At 36.0% G+C, this 25,371-nt stretch overlaps 1 protein-coding gene and 1 long non-coding RNA gene across 5 annotated transcripts in view; both read right to left on the bottom strand.

The window, feature by feature from the left end:
* LOC140530919 (uncharacterized) overlaps nucleotides 1–25,371 on the bottom strand; it is a 949,813-nt gene that overhangs the window by 881,967 nt on the left and 42,475 nt on the right. The gene's annotated exons all lie outside the window — the stretch shown is intronic.
* Nucleotides 1–25,371, bottom strand: part of LOC140531014 (A-kinase anchor protein 9-like) — a 65,935-nt gene that overhangs the window by 13,494 nt on the left and 27,070 nt on the right. Inside the window, exons 5-9 of the mRNA XM_072650215.1 lie at nucleotides 23,794–23,844; nucleotides 23,288–23,458; nucleotides 16,245–16,400; nucleotides 7,933–8,136; nucleotides 3,205–4,884 (exon numbers count right to left, since the gene is read on the bottom strand). Of these exons, the coding sequence (XP_072506316.1) occupies nucleotides 3,205–4,884; nucleotides 7,933–8,136; nucleotides 16,245–16,400; nucleotides 23,288–23,458; nucleotides 23,794–23,844 (2,262 nt within the window). The remainder of the gene's footprint in view (nucleotides 1–3,204; nucleotides 4,885–7,932; nucleotides 8,137–16,244; nucleotides 16,401–23,287; nucleotides 23,459–23,793; nucleotides 23,845–25,371) is intronic.

The following is a 25,371-nucleotide window of genomic DNA, read 5'->3' as shown; positions in this document are numbered from 1 at the left end:
GTCGAAAGGTGAGAAACTGAAGGCTAGAAGGGCCTTCAAAGATCATCTAATTCAACTTCCTCATTTTGCAAATGAACTAACGGGCTCATCGAAGTGAAATGATTTGCCCAAAGTTATAGAGGTAAGTGGAAGAGCTGGAAGTGTATTTTTGCTTCATATCATTTTGCTTCATATCTAGCTCTCTTTCTGCCACACAAAGTTTTTTCTGTTTTATCATTAGTAAGGACAGCCAGAGATCTGTTTACCACTCCTTCTCTATCCCTGCCCCAGCATGAAGTGGCTTGCAGCTTGGAATTGGGTTTCCTGAAAGGAGGCTCCTTGGATGGACAGCGTGAGTACATCAGAGAGGTCTGCACCGTCCTTCCCTCCACATTTTCACCAGGGAGAAGGTGATCCACCTAACCCTCACTCCTTTCCAACAGCCTCAGCATGAACTCTTAAGGGTGGCTGAGTGCTTTCTTAGCACTGCCTCATTTATTTTGTGTTTCAGCTCCCTATTAATCAACATTCTGGCCTTTCCTGAGGGGTCATTCCTCTTGGCAGAGAAAACAGAAGAAAACTCAAGTTGAAAAGTTCTGTTTTCTCTTATGATCTCAAGTCACCCTGAGCACTGGTCCTCTTCTTTTATCTGCCTCTTTCTTCTAATACAACTTCAAAAAAAAAAAAAAAAAAGAACCCACTGCCAAACAACTTTTTTTTTCAAGAACCTTAAGTCAGCCTCTCAGATTGTTTTGAGTTTTAGTGTTTCTGATAATATTTTCTTAGCATCTCTTTCTGACTGGTTTTCTTATAAATTATTTCTAATTCACTTGGGACTATCAGAATAAACATCAATTTTGAATTTTTAAAAATCATGTTTCTTTATCCCAAGTGGTCTTTCTCTCTCAGAAAGAAAAAAATATACTGAATACATACTGAAAAAAAATTAGAAAATTACTGTATTTTTATTACATAAATAAATTGTGGAAGTTCAATCATGAGATAGTTTAGGAAGGGGTGAGGAGTAGGGATATTCACATAGTAAAGATACTGTTAAAGTAAGTTCACAGAAAAGACAAATACTACTTATTAAAAAAAATCACAATTTCTAAGCAAAACCTATTGCTGCACAGTGATGTATCTTTAAGAAGGCAAATTAAAATTTTTTAGTTAACATGCTGAAGTATTTTAGACAAAATCTCTTAAGTTCAACTGATGTTTTTAAAATAATAAAATAATTACAATATCAATTTTTAAAATTAAGAATTTTTAAACCTCTTTCTCCTTTCTATCTAAAGCTTCTCGTTCTGCCTGTAATTGTACTTCGAACGGCAGTGCCCTTCCAGTGCCCAGAACAGTGTTTTGAGCACTGCGTGTACTAAATATTTGTTAAATTCAAAACTGGTTATTTCCTCATCCTGTGAACCTACCATGCTAGATTTAGAAATCTAGAAAACCACAAAGGTCATAAAGGCTATCCCCTTTATGTTACAGATAAGGGAACTGAGGACAGAAGGATGAAATGTCTTTCCCAAGGTTATACTGGTAATTAATAGGAGAAACAGATTGCAGAATTGAGGTAGGAATAGGAGCAGAAAATCCATCAGTCCAAAATAATAATACAACTAGATAAAGAAATCAACTTCTAGTACGCTGAGAGCCGTAAGTAGCAAGAAATATCTCTGAATGTCTATGGTTTGGCCTTGGTCTCAGCCCGTAGAGTAAGCCACGCTGTCAAAAGGAAACTGATGAGGCAAAGTGAAAGAATTTGCTCTAATACATTCTGTACCAGTGATCACCTTTAAGTTACTTAACAAAAAAAAAAAAAACCAAAACAATCCATTCCTTAAACCATAGTAAGGAGATGGGAGCTACTTCTACAATGGTCAGAAAACTGACCATCTAAGCAGTTGGTCTTCGAACACAAGTATTGTCTCCTAAGAATCTTTCACTCTACAAATTTATGTGAGTTGAAACCATCACTATCTCTAAAATAATCAAATATTCTATAGATTTAAGTAGCTCACAGGTATCAATTTCTTGATTTCTAGATTCATAATTAGATCACCATAAGGTGACCTTATTACCTAGAAATGCTTTTTTTAAAAAAAAAATCGATCCTGGTTAGGCAGTAATATGTATCATCCTACTTGTAACTTCCATATCATTCTATAATAATTTTCATTAATTAGATTAATGTTCACAGTATTACAGTTGGCAAAATATAAACTGTCAAATGTTTCCTCTGGCTTTATCTGAACATATAAACTGTTTTCATTAGTTAGTTTTTAATGTTTTTTGGATCCAATATAACAATTACAGAAAATTAGGATAATTTAATTTGTCTATTTAAAATCTACCTGAAAAATAAGTTACAAGCCCTAATGAGAATAACTTGAAAAAGGTTAATTTTATTCTTCTTTTCAGAATGTTCATTTATATTTTTGTAAAGAACAAAAATATTTTCTAATTGAGGTTTTTCCCTCTTCTAGCTTAATCACACATGAATCAGTAAACAAACCTGTTCAGATTTCAGAGGACTGAGTTCCTGCCGAAGCTGGTCATTTCCACTCTGTGCAATAGCTAAAGATGATGCTAACGACTCATTAGCCAACTGGTCAGTCACAGAGTCCATGGGAGCCAAAAGAGAATTCTTCTCAGGCTTCACCAATTCTTGCTCGCTTTCTTTTCTAATATTCATCTCTATGATCTTTGCCCCTTCATCAAAGTCTTTATTTATTTTAAATACAGGAGCTGCAGAATCTTTATTTCCCTCTGTTGCATGGCTTAAGTTTTAACTCATCCATGTGTTCTGCTCGACTATGGCCAACTATGATTTCTAGCTCTTTGCATCTTTTTAAAACTTGTTCTTTCTCTTGCTTTAGATTTCACTTCCTCACTTAAGTGATTAATTTCACTATGTTTCTGCTTGAACTGTTCAGAAAGATCTGACAGTCTCTCTGATAGTTCTAATTTCTCTCGCTGGGTCACCTCAAGTTTCTCCATAAGTTCTGTAGTATCTTTCTCAACAACTTCACCCATTTCAGAAATTTCTGCTGTGAAAGACTTGTCATCTTTACAGCTTTCAGAATCTGCACTTTTAGTTTTCACTAAAAGAACTGGCTTACTTTTCTGTAAATGATAAAGCTCATCAGTAAGAGCCTTTAGCTTCATTTCATATTCTACTTCCTGTTTGCTTTTACTGTCCTCTAAATCAGATCTTACCTTTAGAAGATAAGCATATTCTTCTCTTAACTCCTGGTAATTTGTCTCAAAGTTTTTTTCAGCAAATGAGTATGTATTCCTTTGCCTCTCAATCTCTTCGTTTAGCTGTGTGCACTGTTTTGTGAGTTTTTCATTTTCTTCTAGGAGTATATCAATTTTTTTTTGCCACTCACATTCTTCAGATTTGGGCTTAACTGAATCTATGAAAATAAAACCTTCTTCTTTGCTAATGGGAGAATATATTTTCAACATGTCTTCTAGAGTTTTCTTTTCATTTTTAAGAATGGTATGTTCAGTTTCAAGTTGTGTAAATTTTTCTTGAAGGTCATCTTCTTTCTCCTTTATTTGCCTCTCCAAAAATTCTGTTTTCAGTTGTAACTCTTGCACTTCTTGTTCCAGTGTGCCCTTTTCCTTTTCTTCCTGTCTGAGTACTTCAATCTCTTTCTGAAGCTCCTTAATCTGAAGAGTCATTTCTTCTGATTTTGAATTTACAAGAGACTGCTGGAAATCTTTCAGCTTTGAAATTTCTAAAAATAATTGATTCTGCTTCGTTATTAAATTGTCTTTTTCAAATTGGATGCTTTCCATCTCATGACTCATTTCCTTCTGTAATTCCTCTATCTGTTGTTTATCGTGAACACTTAAGTTATCTTTCAGTTTTTCTATGTTCATTTCATGCTCAATTTCTAAGCCTTCCCGGAGTCTAGTTAGTTCCTCTTCGTGGCTGAATAGCAGCTGAGTTCGCAGTCTTTCTAATTCAGCTTCCCGAGAGTCAGCCATTCTATCGAAAACAGCGTTCTTTTCTTTCTCTAGCATTTCAAGCTTTATCTTGTAATTGCTGACTTCGGCCTCATGCTTTAACTCTAAGTCCTTCCTGAATTCAGACGCAGACACGATCTGGGCTTTCAAATCTGCCACACCGCTAAGCAATTTGTGTGCTTCGTTAAGTTCATCTTCTTGTTCAGCTATTGTCTGTCGAGCTCTTTGAACCTGCTCCCTAGAAAAGCTTAATTCTTCAAAAAGGTCTTCAAGTTGACTCTGCAAAATAGATTTTGCTCTTGAAATTATTTCTAACTCCTTGCTTATTTTTTCCTTTTGAGAAATAGCATCTTGAAGTTTTAGATTCAATTCAGTAATTGCCATATTCATTAACTGTATTTGATTTTCATTTACTGGAATACCTGGACATGTTTTTAAAGCATTTTCCAGTTCTCCTTTATGTTGTGCATTAAGTTCATCGAGTTCAAACAGATGCTGTTTTATTAACTCTTGTTTCATCTGCACAATCTGCTGCCCATACATTTCATCTAGCTCTACTCGGAGTTTCTCCAATTTCTGCTGAGTCTGTATTTCCATTCTTTGTACCGTCTCAGTTTCAAGTTGACTTTCCTTACGACTTTTCTTCTGAAGTTCTTCAACAGTGCCCATTAATTGTTTTATTTCACCAGAACGCTGTCTTTCTTTTTGTTCAGAATTCGCTAATTCTAGTCTTATATTACTTATTTCTTTGTCCTTTTCTACAATCTGTTCTTTGAAATCCCCCAGTAATTTATCAGTAGCAATGAGTTTATCCTTCAGCTCAACTGAGTTTTCTTCTTCTTCTACTAGTTTTATTTTTAACTCTTCCATGACTGAATCTTTTTCCTCTAATTCCTTTTTACTTGAATCTTTTTGTTCCTTCTGAAAATAAGAGAGAGAATCTTTAATTGATGGCAACTTAGCACATAGCTTCAGAACTCTGTCATCTAGGTTTGATAGTAAAGCATTCTCCTTTCATTTTATAGTATACTAATTGCCTTAAATAATGTGATTTGTATATAACAGGTTTAAAATTGATAAACTTTTATTCTGAAGTTTCTTAAAAGATCAACAATGTGCATACACATCTATTATTCAGTTAGGAAGGGGGTCAATAAGCATAACCATGAAGAAGATCTGTATTCTGCATGACTACTAATGACAAAATCTACTACTGACCTAGATCTTGCTGGTAAACCAGAGGTGATTCATCGGAAAAGGATGGAGAAAAAGTGTATTCACAGATGCCTGATGCCTTGCCAGTACGGCGGAACTAGAAGCCACCTAATACAGCAAAACTCCAAGCCAAATCTGGGACAACTATCATATTCTGGCTTGGCAATCCAACCTCAAAATTCTGGTTTCAATGGAAATTTGGAGACAGGGATGAACTTTTTCCTGACTCCAGCTCAAGACTCAAGTTGTAGAGTCATGGATAAGGAGAACTATGCCTGATAAGAACTGATGACATCATGGTTTATGGACTATGAGCCACTTGTTGAGTTAGACTATTCCTTACGTAGTTTACCTATCAAAAATGTTGATCTTGTTAAGTGATGTATCTCTTCTGCATTTATTAATTTTATACAGTAAACTCATTAAATCAATACTAGTTAACTGAGAATAGTTCAAGATGTGATATAACCACTATACTATGAACATTTATAGTACCTGCTATGTGCCAGTGCCAGGCACTATGTATGCTAAGCACTTTACAAATATAATCTCCTTTGATAGTAAAATACTTGGAACAGTCAGTGCCTGGCACATAGTATTATTGTTGGGCTGATTAGTCATGTACGCACTTCATAAATATGTGTTAAGCAAATTAATCCCCAAAGCTACCTACATAGTTTCCTGACTTGAATAGCCCCACGTACTGCTGGCAGAAAAATCTCTGTAAAGACCTTCTTAAATGTTGGACACGTAGTAGGTTCTTCATGTTTGTTTCTGTTCCTTTTTTTCCTAATGACTTCAGCTTCTCTGCTTAAAAACTTTCAATGGCTCCCTACTGACTACCCAATAAAGTTCAAGTTCTACAATGTGGCGTTTAAGACCCTACGTGACCTCGCCCCACTGGACCTCTACACTGGCTTTGCTCTAGCAAGCTACTAATGGTTCACCAGATGTGCCTTTCTCCTTGTTCAGGGTGTTCACTCCACCTGTGACAGGCATCTAGTAAGCATATAATTAATGCTTATTGATTTGACTTGACTTGGAATATACTCTCTTTCTGTATCTACCTATTGGAATACTTCCAGTTCTTCTAAGATCAGGTCAAACTCAATCTTCTCTGTGCAGGCTTCTCTCTCGGCTTCTCTAATATTATATAACAATTCTTCCACTTTCTTCATCTGGCACAAATCACATTCTACTTATACTACTATTATAGTTCTTTCTGTTGGTGGTATCTCCCTTTACTGGGGTCTTACCTTGTGGAATACAAGGACTGTGGTTTCATTTAGCTTTATAATCACCAGTGTATGTGTATTTTTCACATAACACTAGCAAAATGTCTGTATGGCAATTCCAAATGTGGCACTTTGGTCCTGATATGCCTTCCTTAGCTATATTTAAATATCAAGACTTCTCCTGATCATTGCTTCATTCTCTAGCATTTATGTCAATGATTTCCAGTGATTTCTGGGCTTTTTACATATAATCATTGCTTAATTTCATAAATTCTCTTTTCCAGCCAGCTAGTTTTTTAAGCATGGTATCATTCTTAATACTTCACTCATCTTCACAGCTCATATTCAATTAAGTGCATAGTACTATGGATTGTAGCTACACAGAATTGCTTGGATTTGTCCCTTTCTCTCCTCTACACACCACACCCACCCCAGTTTTGGCCTTCCTCACCTCTCACTAGGACTATTTCAATGTCTCCCTCACTGGTCTCCCTACTTCCAGTCTCCTCCCTAATCGTATGCCTAAAACACAATTCTGACCATGTTCCTCCCCTGTTCACAAAGGTCCAGCGGCTCTCTAATGCCTCTAGACTCCTCTGCCACCTCTTTCTCGCACTCTACCTTCTAGCTCAGTGACTTGCTTGCTATTCCCCATACTTGACATTCCAGCTTTTGTCTCTGTGTCTTTGCAGAGGCTGCCCTCCATGGCTAAAAGCCATTCAACGTAGCTTCAGACTTCTTTCCAAGTTTAGCTCCATTGAGATGCCCTCAACAAGCCTTGTCTTGATGACTTCCACCTACCTCTGGAAACTGTATTTTCTTTATTTTGGACATATTTTGTATTCATCAGTTTTCACATTTCTCCCCCAAAGAGAATGTAATCTCCTTAATGACAAGGATTGTTTGGTTTTTGTTCTCATATTATTTGTGCCTATCACAGTGCCTGGCATGAAAAAGGTCTTTAATAAATGTTTTGTTTTGATTTTTTTCAGCAAATAAGTGATATTTGATTTTTTTTAAAAGGGAATTAAAATTTTGCTTTGAGAATTTTTTTCAGAATTTCACAATATGCCTTGAAAATACAGGGATCTTCTTAGGTAAAATACTAACAGGGTCAGAAATCTGAGTCTACATAGAAACATTATTAATGTCAGTTTCCCTTTAATGTAATCTGCTTATAACACCTAATTAGCATGGATTTATGTTTTTCCAAAGGCCTTAATCATAAGACCTAGCAGCAGGAACTCATCACCACATAAATGTTTAATTTGTGGTTTAGAACTCAAGACTTGAGTTATTATAATGGGGCTGTAAAAAGTTACAAAATGAATTATCATTTTATCCATGAGAAGACCTTTTCTTCACTATAAAGCTTTTGTGAGTCATTTGAATAATAATGATGACAAGAATGTTTATTTCTAAAGTTTCTTAAATTAGTTCAAAGGGAGATAAAAAGTCAACATAAAATTAATTGCAAAGTTACAAATCTTTTGGTAGACTATCACTAAAAAGAGCATACCATCTCCATCTCATAAGTTCCAATTTTCTCTTGCAAGAAATTAATCTGCATTTTGAATTCTTCTTTCTTCTTCTGATGATCTTCTAATAAACGATGTTGTTGTTCTAGCTGCTGCTGCTGCCAAACAATTTGGTGTTTAGCTTGAAGTAAATCTGCAGCTGTGCTGCTGTGATTAGTATTTCTCAGACTTTGACTAGCCTGTAACTAAAATTAAAAAAGGCAAAAAAAATGAGACATTAAAAATGTTAGCAGCTATACTGGCACAAAAAAAGGAAGAAAAAGAGAATTCTTTCTTCTTCTTTTTTTTTTTTTTTTGATACCAGGGTACCTCACTCTCCACCCCCACCTCACTTCCTAAATAAAGTTCTGAAAAATTCCCATCTTGACAAGTATAAGAATCTCTTAATAGGGTATAAATTGTTTAACAGAAAAAGAAGCACCCTTCCACAAAAGTTATATTACCATCATGAGTTAGAAACTGGAAATTCGCTATGAAACCATTCAACTGGGAGCAACATTTGGTAAAAGACAGATCTGGTCTGATCCCATCAAAAAGGTCTCAAGTAGGTCTAAAATCCCTCCAGCCCCCAGTTAACTACTAGCTGACTACTTTAAAGCTGTAAGCGATCTTGTAATAATGAGAGCTACAGAGAGTTTCATGATGAGATTTCAATACCTATTCAATAAAAGTATATAAACATATGTAGAAAAAATATAGCAAGTTTGGCATTTGCCTAGGGGACCCCTAAACAGAATATATCGGTCCAGTTAGAAAGACCACCCTCATAAAGGAGGCAGCACTCCTAAAATGAAATTTCTTTGAAAGGGAAAAAACCTTATGGATATAACCTGAAATTTAATGCCATGATAGTTCCCACTAGTTTAACCTAGGTCAGATTTTGGAGGGAAAGTATAGACTTTGTTTGGACAGATGTTAATAAGAGCTGTGTTGTCTCATATTTGATCAACTAGAAAGGCTTATAAAATAGTAATTTTATGTCCCCTTCAGTTTAGCAATCTGTGCACGAATTAGTGGAAATAAAGTAAGATGGCTACGCTGAGACTAGAAAAAAGCCTCTCAATCGCTCTACATACATTTATCATGAGCTTACCAGGCATTATGCTAGGGGCTAGGGGTACAGAAATAAAAATGAAACAATTCATGTCTTCAGGGAATTTATAAATTGCCTCATCCTGAGCCATCTCCAGTCATCCTGATGAATACCTGGTCACTGGATTCAGATGGCTCTGGAGGAGAAGTGAGGCTGGTGACCTGTACAGTCCTCACTCACTCAAAACAAAGTCAAGTGGCAGTCACATCATCATTTCTCTGATGTCGTGGTCTTCTTCGGCAACAAAGGACGAACACACACACATTCGATTGGAGGAGATGATATACACATATATAAATGCACATAAGACATACACAAAATAAATACATGGTAAATTTTTGTTTATGGTACAGGAGGGCACTAACACATAGGGAAAGAAGGAGTCGGTTCATTTTGTTATGAAAACAGAACACAGAAATTCTGAAAAGTCAAAATTATGGTAGAGCTAGAAAAGTTAATTCCTCTTTTCCAGTTAGTGATGTGAAAACAGAAATGGAGGAAAATGCAACTAATGGTATAAAATACAATGGAAGAAATACAATTTATATGATTACAGAAAAATGTCATGGTCAAGAGTAATCGGACCAAAATATATAAGGATACTCTCAGTCTCCTTCTAGGCAAATGCAAAGTATATACCTTGACGAACTTTTTCTATATATGTTTACATATTATATAGCTACTGAAATCTCATCATAACCCTCTCTATAGTTCTCATGTCCTTATTACAAGAAAGCTCACAGATTAAGTAGTTAACTAGGGAGTTGTGGGGGCTGGAGGGAGTTTAATCTTTTTTTGTGCCACGAATCCCTTCTCAAAATAACTTTTTAATTTAACTCAATTTTATTTTCATAAATATCTCCTCTCCCTCCCACTGACCTCCAATAAGAAAATGATACAAAACAAAACCTCTATTACAAATATTGTAATTAAAACAAATACCCACATTGGTCATATAAAAAAATACACACACAACACACACACAAACATCTCAACATGCACCATGAGTTTCTTATAGCACAACAGCATTAGATCACATACATATATCATTTCTTCAGTCATTCCCCAAGTGATAGGCACCTTTTCAGTTTCCATTCTTTATTGCAATAATCCCAAAATACTGTACATATGTGCCCTTTTCCTCTTTCTTTGCTCTCTATGGGAGGACAGACCTAGTAGCGGTATCAATGGATCAGAATAAATACGGCTTAGTTAGCTCTTTGTATATAGCTCCAAATTGCTTTCTAGAATGGCTGGACCAGTTCGTAGTAATGCAGAGTTAACAGCATATTATATACTTTTTTCCCACAGACCCTCTAGCTTTGTCATTTCTTTTTCTGTCAACTTTACCAATCTGATAGGCATAAGGTGGTACCTTTGAGTTGTTTTAATTTGCATTTCTCTAATTATTGATTTACAGCACTTTTTCTCATACAGTCATAGGAAACTTGGATTTCTTCCTTTACAAAAGTGCCCATTCATTTCCTCTGACTATCACTTTGGGAAACGCTCTTACTTTGACAGGTAATTTCTTCTTTGCTCCTCTAACCTGTTTATGTCACCCTTCTCTCTGAATTACGTCTTTATTTGGAGTTTGTCTTATTATAGGATGAGAGATATTAGTCTATAACTAGTTTCGGTTAGACTGCTTTATAGTTTTCTCAAGTTTTTGTTTGTGAATTCTGGGATATTTTCGTTTATCTAACACTACACTCATTTGCCCCTATATATTGTGTTTGACTGATCAACCTCTCCATTTCTTACTCAGTATTAAAACGTTCTGATGACTACTGTTTTGTGGTAGGTTAGTGTGAGATCTAGTACTGCTAGGCCCTTTTTCTTCCCACTTTTTTTTTCTCATTAATTCTCCTGATATTCTTGATCGTTAGGTCCTCTTGACGTATGTTTTTTCCTAGCTATATAAAGTAATCCTTTGGTAGTTTGGTTGGTACGGCACTGAAAAGGTAAATTAGAACTTGGGTAGCGTAGTCATTATTGTTTTGGCTCAGCTTAGCCCACGTCCAGTTAATATTTATCTAATTACTCAGATGTCTTTATCTGTCTAAAGATATCTTACACTGCAGTTGTTCTCATGTAGTTCTTGTTTTTGCTTTGACGGGTATGTAATACTGTTTGTAGTTATTTTACTGCTGAATTATTTTAGAACTATATACAGAAACCCTGATGTTTTACGTGGGTTTGTTCTATATCCTAAAATTGTGCTGAAGTTAATTGTTTCAATTATTTTTCAGCTGCCTGTCTAAGTAAACAGTTACCTAAGTCCTATCTGCAGAAATGCTAGTCGCCTCCTCTTTGCCTGTGCTCGTCCTCTGAGCTTTCTTTCTTCTCTTCTGGCTATAGCTAGCAGGCTGAGTATTATATTAAACAGCAGTAGTGATGATGAACCTACTTGCTTCATCCTGGGTCTTAAACTAGAACAAAGTCCTCTAGTTTATTCACATTACAGATACGCTGGCTCTTGATTTGACTTACACTATTAAATGAAAGATTCAATTCCTATGTTTTCAAGAGTTTTGTTTTTTTTTTTAAATACACATGAGTGTGGCAGTATGTCAAAAGATTTTCTTGCATCTATTGATATAATTTTAAAAAATTAATGTGATCTATTATATTTATAGCTTTCCTTATACTGAATCAGCCCTACATTCCTGGTATAAATCCAGCTTTGTCAGAGTTTGTAGTCTTTGCGATATGTTGTAGTTTCCTTGCTGACATTTTATTTTAAAAAATCCTTTTTTGTGCATCAGTATTCATTAGTGATACTGGTCCAATTTTTTTTCTCTGTTCTGCCTCTCTTTGGTTTATGTATCATGATCGTGTTTATACATATAAGGAATTTCTTGTGATCTCTTCTTTTCCAACTTTTCCAGTTTTTGTGGTAGTAGAATTAATTGTAAAATGTTTGAAAGAACTCATTTGTAAATCTAACTGATATTGGGGTATTTTTCTTTGGAAATCATTTATGGCTTCTTCAATTTCTTTTTCTAATGTTGGATTGTCTTCTATTTGGTAGCATTTTAATCTGTTAATCTGAGCATTTTATATTTTTGAAAATATTGTTTGACTTCATTTATCCTGCCATTTTTTGGTATATAACTGGGCAAAACAGTTCCCAATAATTTATTATTTCTTCCTCATTGGTAGTAGATTCATCTTTACAACTTTTTTTTTGATACTGCTAATTTGGTTTTCTTCTTTGTCTTTTAAAAATCAAGTTAGCTACTGATTTACTTTATTTTTTTTAATAACAGCTTCTAGTTTTATTTATTAATTCAATGATTTCTTTTTTTTAATTTTGTTAGTCTCTTCTTTGATTTTCAGAGTTTCTATTAGTTGACTTACTCTTTCTTTTACTGACAAAGTGTTTAGAGATATGAATTTCTCTGTAAGATCTTAGTTATATTCCAAAACTTTTGACGTGTTGTCTCATTATTGTTCTTGTCTTCAATGAAATTGCTGATGTTTTTCTACGATTTGTTCTTTGATTCATCTGTTTTTTTACTTTACATTTTAAATGTAAATTTAATATTTTTGTGTTACATGTTAAGTTCCAAACTGTCTCCCTCCCTCCTTTCTCCACCCTGAACTAAAAGGCCATCATTTGACACAGATTTACAAAGAGATGTAGAACCATTCTATGCATACTTCTATTTATCAGTTCTTTTGCTGGACGTGGACAGCATCTTCCTTCATAGGTCTTTTATGGTTGATTTGAGTGTTTAATACTCATAATAATACTCATAATAACTTAGTTGTTGACAATTCTTCTTCGAACAACATTGCTGTTACTATATATAATGTTTTCTTGGTTTTGTTCATTTTACTTTTCATTATTTCATGCAAGTATTTCCATGTTTTTCTAAAATCAACCTGCTTATAATTCTTACTGCAAAGTAGTATTCCATCGCAGTCATACATCAACACTAGTTTGGCCATTCCTCAATTGATGGACATCCTCTCAATTTCCAGGTCTCTGCCATCATAAAGAGAACTGCTATAAATATTTTAGAACATTTAGGTTCTTTTCCTTTTCCCCTTATCACCTTGGGAAACAGACCTCACAGTGATATTGCTAGGTCAAAGAGTATAATCACGTTTACATTTTTGTGTTTCTCTCAAGTCCTGAGTTTCTTTAACTGAGCTCTGATCTTTCTACTAGGTATGTTTGGAAGATTTCCATTTCATTACAAAGCCATTTTTCTCCTTGTAGTGGCTGAGTTATTCTTAGCTCTAAGCCCCTAGATTCTTTGCCTTCTGGAACATTCTATTCCAAGGTTCCTTTGAAGTGGTGCCTGGGAAATTTTGTGTTATTCTAACTATGGCTCCTTGGTACTTGAATTCTTCTTTGCTGTCTGCTTGTAGTGTTTTTTCTTTGACCCTGAAACTCTGGATTTTGGCTACAATATTCCGGGGAGTTTTTGTTTTAGAGTTTCTTTCAGGAGGTGATCAGCTGATTCTTTCTATTTCTATTTTGCCTTCTGGTTTTAAGATATCTGGAAAAGTTTTCCTTTACAATTTCTTGAAACGTATCTAAGCTCTTTTTTGGTCATTTACTTTCAGGTAGTTCAGTGGTTCTTACATACTTTTTTCTCTTCAATCTGTTTCTCACATAAGCTGTTTTTGCTATGAGATACGTTATATTTTCTTTAATTTTTTTTTTTTTACTTTAACACTTCTTGTCTTATGGACATTAGTTTCTATTTGATCAATTCTAATTTTAATAATAATAGCTAATATCTATATAGTGCTCACTATGAGCACTTACGTACTGTGCTAAGCTCTTGACGATCATTATTTCATTTTATCCTCACAACAATTTTGGGAGGTAGGTACTAGTATCACATACATCTGACACATGAGGAGATGGAGGCTAACAGAGTTAAATGACTTGCCCTGAGTCACTAGTAAGCTAGTGAGTACCTGAGGCTGCACTTGAACCCAGGTCTTCCTGACTTCAGTCTTGGCACTCTATCCACTGCTTCTCCCAGCTTCTAGGGAGTTTTTTCTTGGTAAGGTTTTGTACCTCTTGTTCCATGACATTAATAAACTTTCCAAATTTTTTTTCCCACAGCTCCCATTTTTTTCCTCAATTTTTCTCCTCTAAGTCTCTCATTTGGTTTCTAAAATTATTTTGAGTTCTTTCTAACACTCTTGTTTCCCTTCTCCCAGGAATTCTGGTTAAACTTCTGTGCAAGCTACGTTTATATCTGAGGCTCTGTTTGTAGACATTTTGGAGCCAGTCTCTTCTGAGTTTGTGTCCTGAGTGTTTCTGCCATGATAATACCTCTTTATGGTGACTTTTTTTAGTTTGCTCATTTTTCCAGCCTCCTTCCTGACTTTGGACTTGATGTTAGGACTGGGCTCTGTGCATTTCTGGGAGAAATGTCTGAACTGAGATTTTGTTGTCTTGGATCCTTCTGATGCTTTCCTGGAGGGCTGAGTGTTGTTATACAATTCCAAGACCTCAAGGACCACTCAGCTTGGACACCTGAAACCTCTTAATGCTCCTAAAGCAATGTGATCTGGGGCCATGTCTGATTATTGCCCTCCTGGTCTGAGCTCTGCAAGTTTCTGGCTCTGGTCTGGGAATGCAAACACTAGCGTTGGCTTGTTCTTCATTGGAAGCTCCAGTAGACTGTGGCTGGACTCAGACACTGTCATTGGTTCTGTGTGACCAAAATGCAAGGTCCCCTTTTGTCTGGGATTCCCATCTTCATTATTTCACTGGAGGCTTCAAACTAGGCTGGTGGCTAGAACAGAGACCCTGCTCTGCTTCTTGGTCAGAGTCCTGGACTTGCTCCTCACTCAGGACACAGCCTAAGGTCCACCACTTTTCCTTACCCTGGGATGCCACCCCTAGGCATAGGTGCCCTCCTGAGTTCACCTTGGGTCTGGGGCAGGTCTGTCACTGGGCACCTGTTCCTGAACAAGGCTGGGTCCCTTTCTTGCTCCGGGACACAGCCTCAGTCCTTCTTCATTTCTGGCATGTAGCCATATGTCTGGACAGGTCCTGTCCCCAATATCCAGAGAACTCTTTGACTCCCTATACTAATCTTAATTAGAAAAGAAAAAAAAAAGCCTTGCTGTAATTTTGTTTCTAAATTTCCTGATCAGGAATTGACTTGGTGCATTTTCCAAATCTTTGAGGAAAGTCTGTGTTGGAGGAATTGTGTCATACTTGTTCTGTTATTCTGCCATCTCGGCTTTCCCCTCTCAAAATAATGTCTTTAAAAGTATAAAATTAAAAAAAAAAGGATGACAAAAGAAAGTAGTTACATTGGAATGTGGTTACCAAAACACTAAAAAATGAAGCTCCTGGACCCCAAGTTAAGAATCCCTGTTGCAGGCCAAGGTTCACACGGTCAGTTTCTCCTTCTTCCACAAAGTTTCTGGGTGACCCTGTAAGAGGTATCCTCAAAATGAACCTGGAGGAGAAAGCCCTGGCCTTGCTTATGAAAATGTGTTCAATAAAGTCCACTGAAAAAAGAGGTAGCATGATGAAAGGTAAATTTCAAGCCTGAAATTTGATTTTTACAGATTTTTTTTTTTGCAGTTAATATCATGCTTAATTCATCAGCTATGAAGGAAACAATCGTCATGAAAAGAAAGAGACACCCATCTGGTTATTAATTCTACCTCTGCTTATTACCACTTTATCTGCAGATTTTTGATCACTTCTGCTTCTATACACACACACACACACGCACACACATTACAAACTACAAATGAATGGTAAAGGAGTTTTGTGAGGGGGAGAGAAAGAATAACCATGAGCCTTATTATTTGCTCAAAGAATTTTTTGTTCTAAGGAATTATTATTATTATTATTATTATTATTGCTTAGAAAATTATTTAGCTCTCCTACTATTTTGAGGACAAAGCTCAATCTCAGACATAGAAGCCATTAGTAAACAATGGTAATGTAAATCATGGAACTTTCTATCATCTGTAATTCTTGAAATGGAAAACAAAAGGAGAAAGCAGAAAACCCAATAAAAGGGAAATATAAACTGATGTTTGGTTAATGAGATTAACTGGCACCCATTATTTTCCTTATATAATAATCCATAATAAACAAATATTAGGTGAACATAATATTTATCCTGAAAGACACAAAAGTTGCCAGAAATAAATTATACTATTATCAAATAATGAAAATTTACCATCAATCAGACTTACATGATGGAACTGTATTTGCAACTTCTGACTTTGTTCTGTCACTTCTAAAAATTCTCTCATAGTTTCATCTTTTTCTCTTCTTGCCTGCTGCAGGGTAGCCGTAAGTTGGGTTATGATGCCATCTCTTTGCTTAATTGCAGCTTCAAATTCTTGAAGCTATTAAAAAAAGTGAAAATGGGTGATCAAAAACAACTCAAAATACAATTACAGGTTGATTACTATTAAAATGATTTATGGCTAAACGTTGACATAATATGCTAGATTCTAAATCTTATTGAAGCAGACATTTCCTTCTTCTTTCTGAAGAGCAGGTTTCCTATCTCTCCTAGGACAGATGCACAGGCGCTATTTATGAGTCCAGTCTTACTCTAATTGGCACAGGAGCTGGAGACTTCTTCTATTTCCAACCTGGTTCAGTTTGGCCCTCCTCAGACAATATGGTAGCTTCCCAGACCCTGGGGTTCATAACATTCAGACACCTGATCAGCTTATCTCATTGCAGTTGGGAATACCCAGGATATCTGCAAGCCTCAATCTCCCTGGCAGCACAGATCAGAGATATGTTCTACCACATTTTTCACATCAGATATCTTTATAAGTGTCTGAATTAAACAAATTTGAATCATTTTAATTAAATTTAACAATTTATTAAATGCCTACTACATATGCAAAGCATCGTGTTGGGTGCTGTTGGGGATATAAAGATGAACAAGATGTGAGAGCTTTGGATTTCAAGTAGTTTACACTCAAATGAGGAAGATAAAGACTTTGAAGAAAGAAAAAAACAACAACAAACCCAGATACAAATTAAAGTATGATTGATCCAGGAGAGGTATAACATGGTTCTAATGAAGGAGAAACGAATTACATCTGGGGGGATTAGAGAGGGCTTCAAGGGAGTGGTAGCAACTGAGATGGGCCTTGAAGGCTAGGAAGAGTCTCAAAAGATAGAAATAAATACAGGTTAAAGGTAGATTAAGAGTCTCCTAACGGAGTGTTAAGAACGTTTACTTCTAGCTGCCACTAGGTGGTACAATGTATAGAACACTGGGTCTGGAATTGGGAAGCCTTGAATTCAAATTTGACCTCAGATACTACTAGTTGTGTAACAAAAGTTATTTCATCTGTTTGCCTCAATTTTCTTAACTGTGAAATGGGGATAATGGCAGTATCCATCTCAGAGGGTTGTTGTGAGCCTCCAATGAGATAATATTTGTAAAGTGGTTAGCACAGAGTAGCCATTATAGAAATCTTGACCTCTTCTCTTCCCTCGCTGACTTGGGTTGCATTTGTGGTTTGTAAAGAGCCTGAAACCCTAAGTGGGTGGTCATTCTGCATAGCTTCCTCTGATAAGTTTCTCCTAATACTCCCACCCAGAAAAACAGAAAAGTAAAGTCTAGCTATCTGCTAGTTCAAGGAAGGAAATCTGATCTCATAGTTGTCACTACTGAGCTTCAGTGGAATGGACCTCAGGACTGCATGGCTCTAGAAGCTTTCACCTATCTGACTTCAAAAGAACATGGCAGGGGAAAAGGTGGAGCAAGGCAGGTCCAGAGACTTTGTCTAATAAGAAGCTATTTTCCCGGAAGGACAGCCAAGAGCCCATAGTGAGAAGTATGGTGAAGCATCTAAGTAAATCAGTCACCAGGGGCAGATAGAGAAGGCAAGCGATCAGGACAGCTGACTACACACTGCTCAGACACACACTGAGGAGGAAGTGGGAGGGGCAGCGGCACAGAGAGGGTGGGAAGACAAGAAGGTCCAATGAGGTCCCCATGGTCAACGGTGGGGAAGCCAGACTCGAAGGGCCTCAGGGGAGTCCCAGGTACAAACAACTTTTTCAGAAAGTCTGGCAGTGAAAGGAGCAAGAGAAACAGGTGGACCAGCTAGTACAATCAGGGGAAGTTTTGATATACTTTGCTGTCTTCTTAAATGGAGGATGCTGAATTTAAGTGACCTTTTTTCTTGATGACTCAGGGTTCCCACTGTGAATAAGTTATTGTGAAAAGCCAAAGACATAACTGTAGAAAGAGATGGTTTGTGACAAAGGAACGAATAGGAACTGCCTAGAATGGGCCCTAAAATTTGCTCTCTTGTGGGAAAAAATAGCTCACATTCATATAACACTTTGGAGATATTTTACAAAGATGATCTATAAAATAAGTGTTGTCACTCGCTCGCCATTTTACAGATAAGGTAACTGAGGCTCAAAGCAGCTAAGACACGTGCCCGGGATGACAAAATAGGTCCAGTGCTCATCCACAATGCCATAACACCTCCTGCTTTCTGGTCATTTGCTTGTTTGTCATCATAATGGTGAAATGTGAAGTTGTATAACCTAAGAACATAACTTTAATTTAAGCACTGAACCCAAACTGAAACAAGCCTTTTTCTCATTTGTTTTTCAATCTCTAGAAAATCTTTACAGTTTCTACTAGTCTTCTGACTTGTCAGCAGCATTTAGAACTATCTATGATCTATGTATCATTAAAGAATCTATTTGACAACCTGAACCCACTTGTGCTTGAACTGCATTTTCATGGACACATGAAAGAGTTTCCATAATTTTAAGAAGTAGGTGTTATCTACATATCTAAGGCATATTTTTTAGTTAGAGCCTAGTGCTACATCTTGAAATGGTCACAGATATTATTCCCTCATGCTATAGTAACAAATTTAGTCTATATACTAAACATGGTGGGTTCAAGATGTCAAAGACATGCCTACAATTTATTTGAGATTTGGAAATAGTGGATTCTGTCTTTTAGAGAGATCTTTGTGGATAAGGTGGATAAGTAGGGAAAATAAATGATAATTTTACAATTGTTCTTCATGGCCCCCTGTGGGATATTCTTAGAAGAGATACTAGAGTGGCTTGCCATTTCTTCACCTCATTTTACAGATGAGGAAACTAAAGCCAACAGGGTTCAGTGACTTGCCCAGGGTCACACAGTTACTAAGTGTCTAACATTTGGACTCAGGAAGATGATTCTTCCTGACTCCAGACTCAGGACTCAATCCACTGCGCCACCTAGCGACCTGATAATACAATGAAGTGAATTCAAAACTGGCTGAACATTCAGGGGTGGTGATTAAAATAATGATATCAATTTGTAGGGAAATATCTACCCGCTCTGTCCACTCGATACTCTATCCTTGACCCTGTTCTGTTAAAAAAAATTTACTGACAGTTCAGATGAAGAATTTTATCAAATATATAGTGAAACAAAACTGGGACAGATAATCTCCTGCATGACAGAACTGGGAACACAAAAGATCTCAACAGACTGGAACCATAAGATAAAATAAAACACACAGACATAAGGTGCTGAATTTAGGTTAAAAAACAAAAGTACAAGTGCATGCTGAGGGAGATGAATCTACACACAGTTCCTAGAGAAATGGTCTCTGTGTTTTAGTGAACTTTAGAGATCAATGAACCAGCAACATTGCATAGTCAATCAAAATAAAAGGGAATATAATTTTAGGCTACATTAACAAAAGTGTGTACGTCATTCTAGTACCCAATTAGCTAAATGAAAGCAACTCATGATCAGATTAATTTTAGGATGACGAACTTGGGAGCCACGGAAACTCCTGAAGACATCTAAATAAATTATGGAAGGGTTGCAATTCCTTTGTTGACCAGAAGGAACACCTATACTTGAGAAATCAAAGTTTCCTAAAATAACAGTAACATAGTAAATATCTTCACTCCATTAGACTAGCTTCTTCCCATTCCCTCATCCCTACAGTCAAACAGTTGTCAAAAATCGCTAGTTCTAACCCTCAACCCTCTCTCAGATCTGTCGTGTTCTTCATTAAATCAATCAGCATGTAGTTCAATACATGCTATTATATAATATATATGTGTATATATATATATAATGTATCATAGCAAATGCTATAGTTATATGAGATACAAATATTCCCATGGCCATCACCCTAGTTCAGGTCCTCATGCCCTCTCCCTATGTTACCGGATTGCCTCCTAATTGGTGTCCTTGCCTCTGGCCTTGCCCAAGCTGCATCGCTGCTAAACTGATGTTCCTAAAGTACAGTGTGTCTGACCATTATATGCTTCTGGTCAGGAATGCTCAGTGGTTCTAGTCTAACTCTAGGTAAAAATTATGCATGGGCTCAAACAATTATTGCAAAGGATGACAAGGTGTGAATGGACCGTTACTGATAACAACGGTAGGAATACTCATATCCATGTGATCATGAGAATATAGACTGATATATAATGTCTTCATTGTCTTCCTTGACAAGGACATCACCAATATCTCTAAACGCCAATAACACACAGAGTACTTGTTACATTTTATTTTTGAGTTATAATATCTGCATTGTTACTATCATTATTTTTCATCTTGACAATAAAATCACTCAATTATTCTTAACAACTTCAATAGGCAAGAATACTAAAATCTGTAATTCTGAATTTGTGTTTTCCCTAAATAAACTTTTGCTTTGCATTTTTTCTAAGGAAAGTAACTATTATTTTACACAAAATTTCTTACCTATGTATGCCACAGACATACCAAATGGAGCTTTCAAAGGAAAGCACTGTTTTACTCATAATATTTATTAAAGGAATAAATCTTTTATTCCGGACATATACTTGTGTAGCCATAAAAGATGGATGACAGTAATGTTAGTCATAAAGCTGAATGATTTTTAAAGTGATTTTCCTGGTAAAGTTAATTGAAACACTGGGTTCTAGGATTTCTGGTCCAGAGAGAAAAACAAAATCATAGAGGAAATGAGAATCCCCTACCAAGAGACTTTATAGTAAAAGAGGAATTATTCCTGAATATTTATGGAGAAAATACAGAATTTTGCTATTTCTTCCTAAATATGGAGGAAATAGACACATGATTTAATTGAGGTACCCTTCAAAAGAATTTCATAATCAATTTCATAGCAAAATTCTTTCACATAAATTTAGAATCTTCAAAATATTCAATGATATAAAACATGTTACAAATCATCCAAAAGCAAAAGCCTGTATTCCTCTTTCCCAAAAATGGGTAATATTTTTGCTAGTGCAATAATATTATGCAAGCAGGGTGCAAACATGTGGTCACCAAATTCTTTGTTTTGACATATTCCCACACTTCTGGGAAAATAAAAATACAAAACTAGTAAAACCATTCCGTATACTCATGAAGTGTTTTCAGTGAAAACTGTTCAGCATTGGACTTCATTGCCACAGGAGCTTTTCTGGAATGTTCTACCTTCTTGATGGTCTTAACAGAGAGGGTAGATGTTATTTTTTTTAAATAGCAGATGGATGTATTCCTATTAGATCAGTCAAATCAATTTCTTCTACCCTTGTTCTAAGTTGGTACTTTAGATTTTCTGACTCACTAGTTTAACTGAAAAGTATTTTGATTTCCTAGGTTGACAGAATATGAAGACATGTTAACTATCCACTAGGAAAAAGAAAATTCCACCTTCCCTCATGTTCATTTTGAAGACATCAAGTAAAGAGAATATTACTGACATACCCTTATTCTTGTCTCTATGAATACCTACTAAGGAACATGTAGGAGTGCTTTCTTCTGTCAGCAATTGTAATCACCAGAAATGTCACTCTAACTACAGTGATTTTTTTCTCTTTTTCATTGTATCCTAAGGAGAACAGGCCTGTCATCAGTGGTCACCCAATACACTTGAGAGCCCCCATAAGAACTCACGCCAACTATGCAACCGCAGTGCTTTAAAGTCACAATTTTCTATGTGGACTGCCATAAAACAGTGTCCAACACTGTTATTACAGGATGACACATGAAATACAGTGAAAGACATGAAGACAGAAAAGCCGGTATCCAGGCTCACTTCTATCTTTTACTAGCTGTGTGACCTTGGGGTTGAGCTCTGAGCCTCAGCTTATTCATTGGTTAAATGTGGATAGTATCATCTGCTCGATCTACCTCCTAGAGTTATTACAAGAATAACATACGTAAACAGTTCTTTTAAAAGAACTTTAAGAACTTGAAAAATTCTTAAAAAGAACTATGTAAATCATGAAGTACCACACAAATTTATGGCTGTTATTATTATAACTGGGGCCTCTAGGTAGTCCAATGGATGGAGCCCCAGGCTTAGGGTCAGGAAGATGCCTCTTCCTCAGGTCAAATCCAACCTCAAACACTTACTAGCTGTGTGACCCTGAGCAAGTTTGCCTCAGTTTCCTCATCTGTAAAATGAGATAAAGAAGGAAATGGCAAAACCACTCTAGTATCTTTGCTAAGAAAACACCAAATGGGGTCATGAAGAGTCAGACACAACTGAGAAAGACTAAATAACAAAAAATTATAACTAATCTTTAATTCAGTTACCAAAAAATTAACCTCCTGAAATTAACCTATTGAATAGCAATCGAAAACAAAGCAATAAAGAATTCAACTAAATACTGCTTAAACTACTAAAGGTTCTTTAGAAATTACTGCAAATAAATGAAAAAAGGGAATTTTTGTAAAACTTAAATGCAGAAATATGAAATACAAAGCAATTAAGAAAAATAAAGACCAATAAATTTTAAATGGAATGAGAAACAGACAGATATTATAATAATACAAATGTCAATGATACCAAAATCTCAACATGTTCAAAAGACAGGTCTCTTTTAAATCAAGAAGCAAATGATACATTTTCATATTCTCCAAGTTCCACTGTATATCTGCAGCCTATGGTCTGCAGCGAATCTGGTCAGGCATAGCAAGAATTCATTCTCTGCACAGGCTGATACCAGGAAAGCTTGATGAATAAGGTTTTCCTATTATATACTTTAAAAACCTCCAACAAATGACTCTAAGATTTATTTTCCGAATATTATCCACACAATGTACAAGGACTGAAAATTGTGACCATGGAATATGAATGAAATGTGTCAGGAGTCCAATTTATATTAGGACAACTATAACTTTAACATTCCTGTTTAAAACCATCTCTAAATAATGGTCATGCACTCCTAATTGATATCAGGGTTTCTGTTTGATAAGAGATAAACAGAAAGCAACATAAGGTAAGCACACCTGTTGGAATCCTTCCGTGCCATATGCTGCCCTCATTTCCTCAAGTTCTCTGTTTAGCTCTTCAATCTCTTGCTGTTTCCCAGCCAATTCATTCTCCATCATCTCTAGTCGTTTCGAAGGAAACTGTGTTCCTTGCTCCGAGTAAGACTCACCAACTCCAAATTCTTCTTCCTAAATCAATTCAAGTTCCTTAAAAATCAGTACTTAAAGCATTCCTCAAGAGGAACTTATTCAAATTCTGATTTCCTTATCATCTAAGAGCTTATTGACCTGCTGTGTGGTTAATGTAATTTGAACTTTGCAAGTTCTGACATAAAGAATAGTTGAAAATTCTGTTAATGTTAAGCTTTTTAACAAAAAACAAATGTCTTGTATGAGGTTAAAGGCATGTATACATCACAAAGATAGCACCACATAAAGAAGAAAAGACTGATTAGTAAGCTAGTAGACAAGTGCTCTTAGTATTAAACATTGTTATTATTATTAAATAACTGGTAATACTGTACCATTAATAAATTGGTAGGAATATCTGCTTGCACCAAACTGCAACCATTTACCTGTATAAGAACAATTTCTTAATATGTCATGAACTTAAAGAAAACAATCTATAGCTAATAGAAATATATTTTTTCTCTAGAAAACTTGTGACAAAAAATGCTTCATTAGTAATTTATTCAATTCAGACTAAATTTTTACAGATGCATGATAAGGATATGATAATGAACTGCAATTCAAAATAAGTACACTTTCCATTTCAGAAGGATAAAATATTTCAATTGTGACAAAAATAGTTAAGTTGTCTTAACAAAATTGTGTGAAACTAGTTCAGTTCTTATGAAACATCTGATCAAAATTTTTCTTTTCAATTGCTATATTTAAGGTACATTCATGCCACATCCCATTTCCAATCCAATGGCTTACTAGTGTTAGGTTAATATTACAACATTAATACAAATATTCAGGAGGCTGGTAGTAAGATGAAAATGATGTTAAGATGGAAGCTTACATAAAATTACTAAACACAAGGCTTGGAACATCCTGCCAATCCTGCCTCTCTCCCCACCCCCACTTGCCCTACCAATCTTCACCCCTGCCCAATCTATTAAGAACATCCATATCCACATGACTGTTTTTTTCCTTATTTCTGCCCTTTTGCAGGTCAACACAGGCTAATCTCCAGTGTTCTTCAACAGGAGCCACTACAGCTCTTCCCAAGAGTAGAAACATGAGCCAATAGAAGGATGGAGCGGCACTATTCAACAGAACTAGGAAAGTTAGGAAGGAAGAGTTTGGGTGAAAACATGAGGACACATGGAAAGAAAAGGATGAGAACAGGGCAGAAAAATCTGGGGTGGGGACTGATGGACAGAACAGCTATTTCTAGCTTTTAAAAGAGTGCCACGTGATCAATGTGTGGATCTGCTTTGTGTGACTACACTTTTCTTATTATAAGGGAGGAAGGCAGCTTTTTTGCTGGGGCATTTTGGAGAGGTGGTGATAGTGATCTCTAAAAGAAGAAAAAGAAAAGAAAAAAAGGTGGATGAATAATTTAACAAATAAACAGAAGAGAACCGAAGGGCAATGCAGATACGGAGGGCAGTGTTGGACTTTCATCTTAAATCTGAAGCACAGGAAAAACACCCAAGCAGTCCATAGTAGACAGTCATAGATTTACGTGAAGTCCCCTTCGTAGAGAAATCCTTGTGTTTGTGGGTGCTTGTCATGACCACAATGATAAAAAGGATTTTGTCTGAAAAGATCACATTAGGTGTTTCTGCTGCTCTAACTCGGGCAGTGAGCAACAATGACCTGATCTGGCATAGGTGGACTTAATGCGGTTTGGCTGAATCTCAAAGAAGTTCCAAATGAGGTTCATTTATGCAGGCAAAAAATGATTAACTTCAAAATACCAAAAGAAATAAGATTTGTTATCCAAGGATGTAATTTCACACTATGATATTTGTCTGCTTAAGAATTTCAAGGGGCCTCCCTACTATCTAATTATAGATAGGTCTTCATTGCTAAGAGGAATTCTTATATCTCTTATTTTATTAACTCCATATTATCCTTCCCAAACCTTGTCC

Source organism: Notamacropus eugenii, chromosome 3, assembly GCF_028372415.1.
Source record: "Notamacropus eugenii isolate mMacEug1 chromosome 3, mMacEug1.pri_v2, whole genome shotgun sequence".
Taxonomy (NCBI): domain Eukaryota; kingdom Metazoa; phylum Chordata; class Mammalia; order Diprotodontia; family Macropodidae; genus Notamacropus; species Notamacropus eugenii.
Note: the sequence above shows the minus strand (reverse complement) of the source record. Positions and strands in the feature narration are given on the sequence as shown.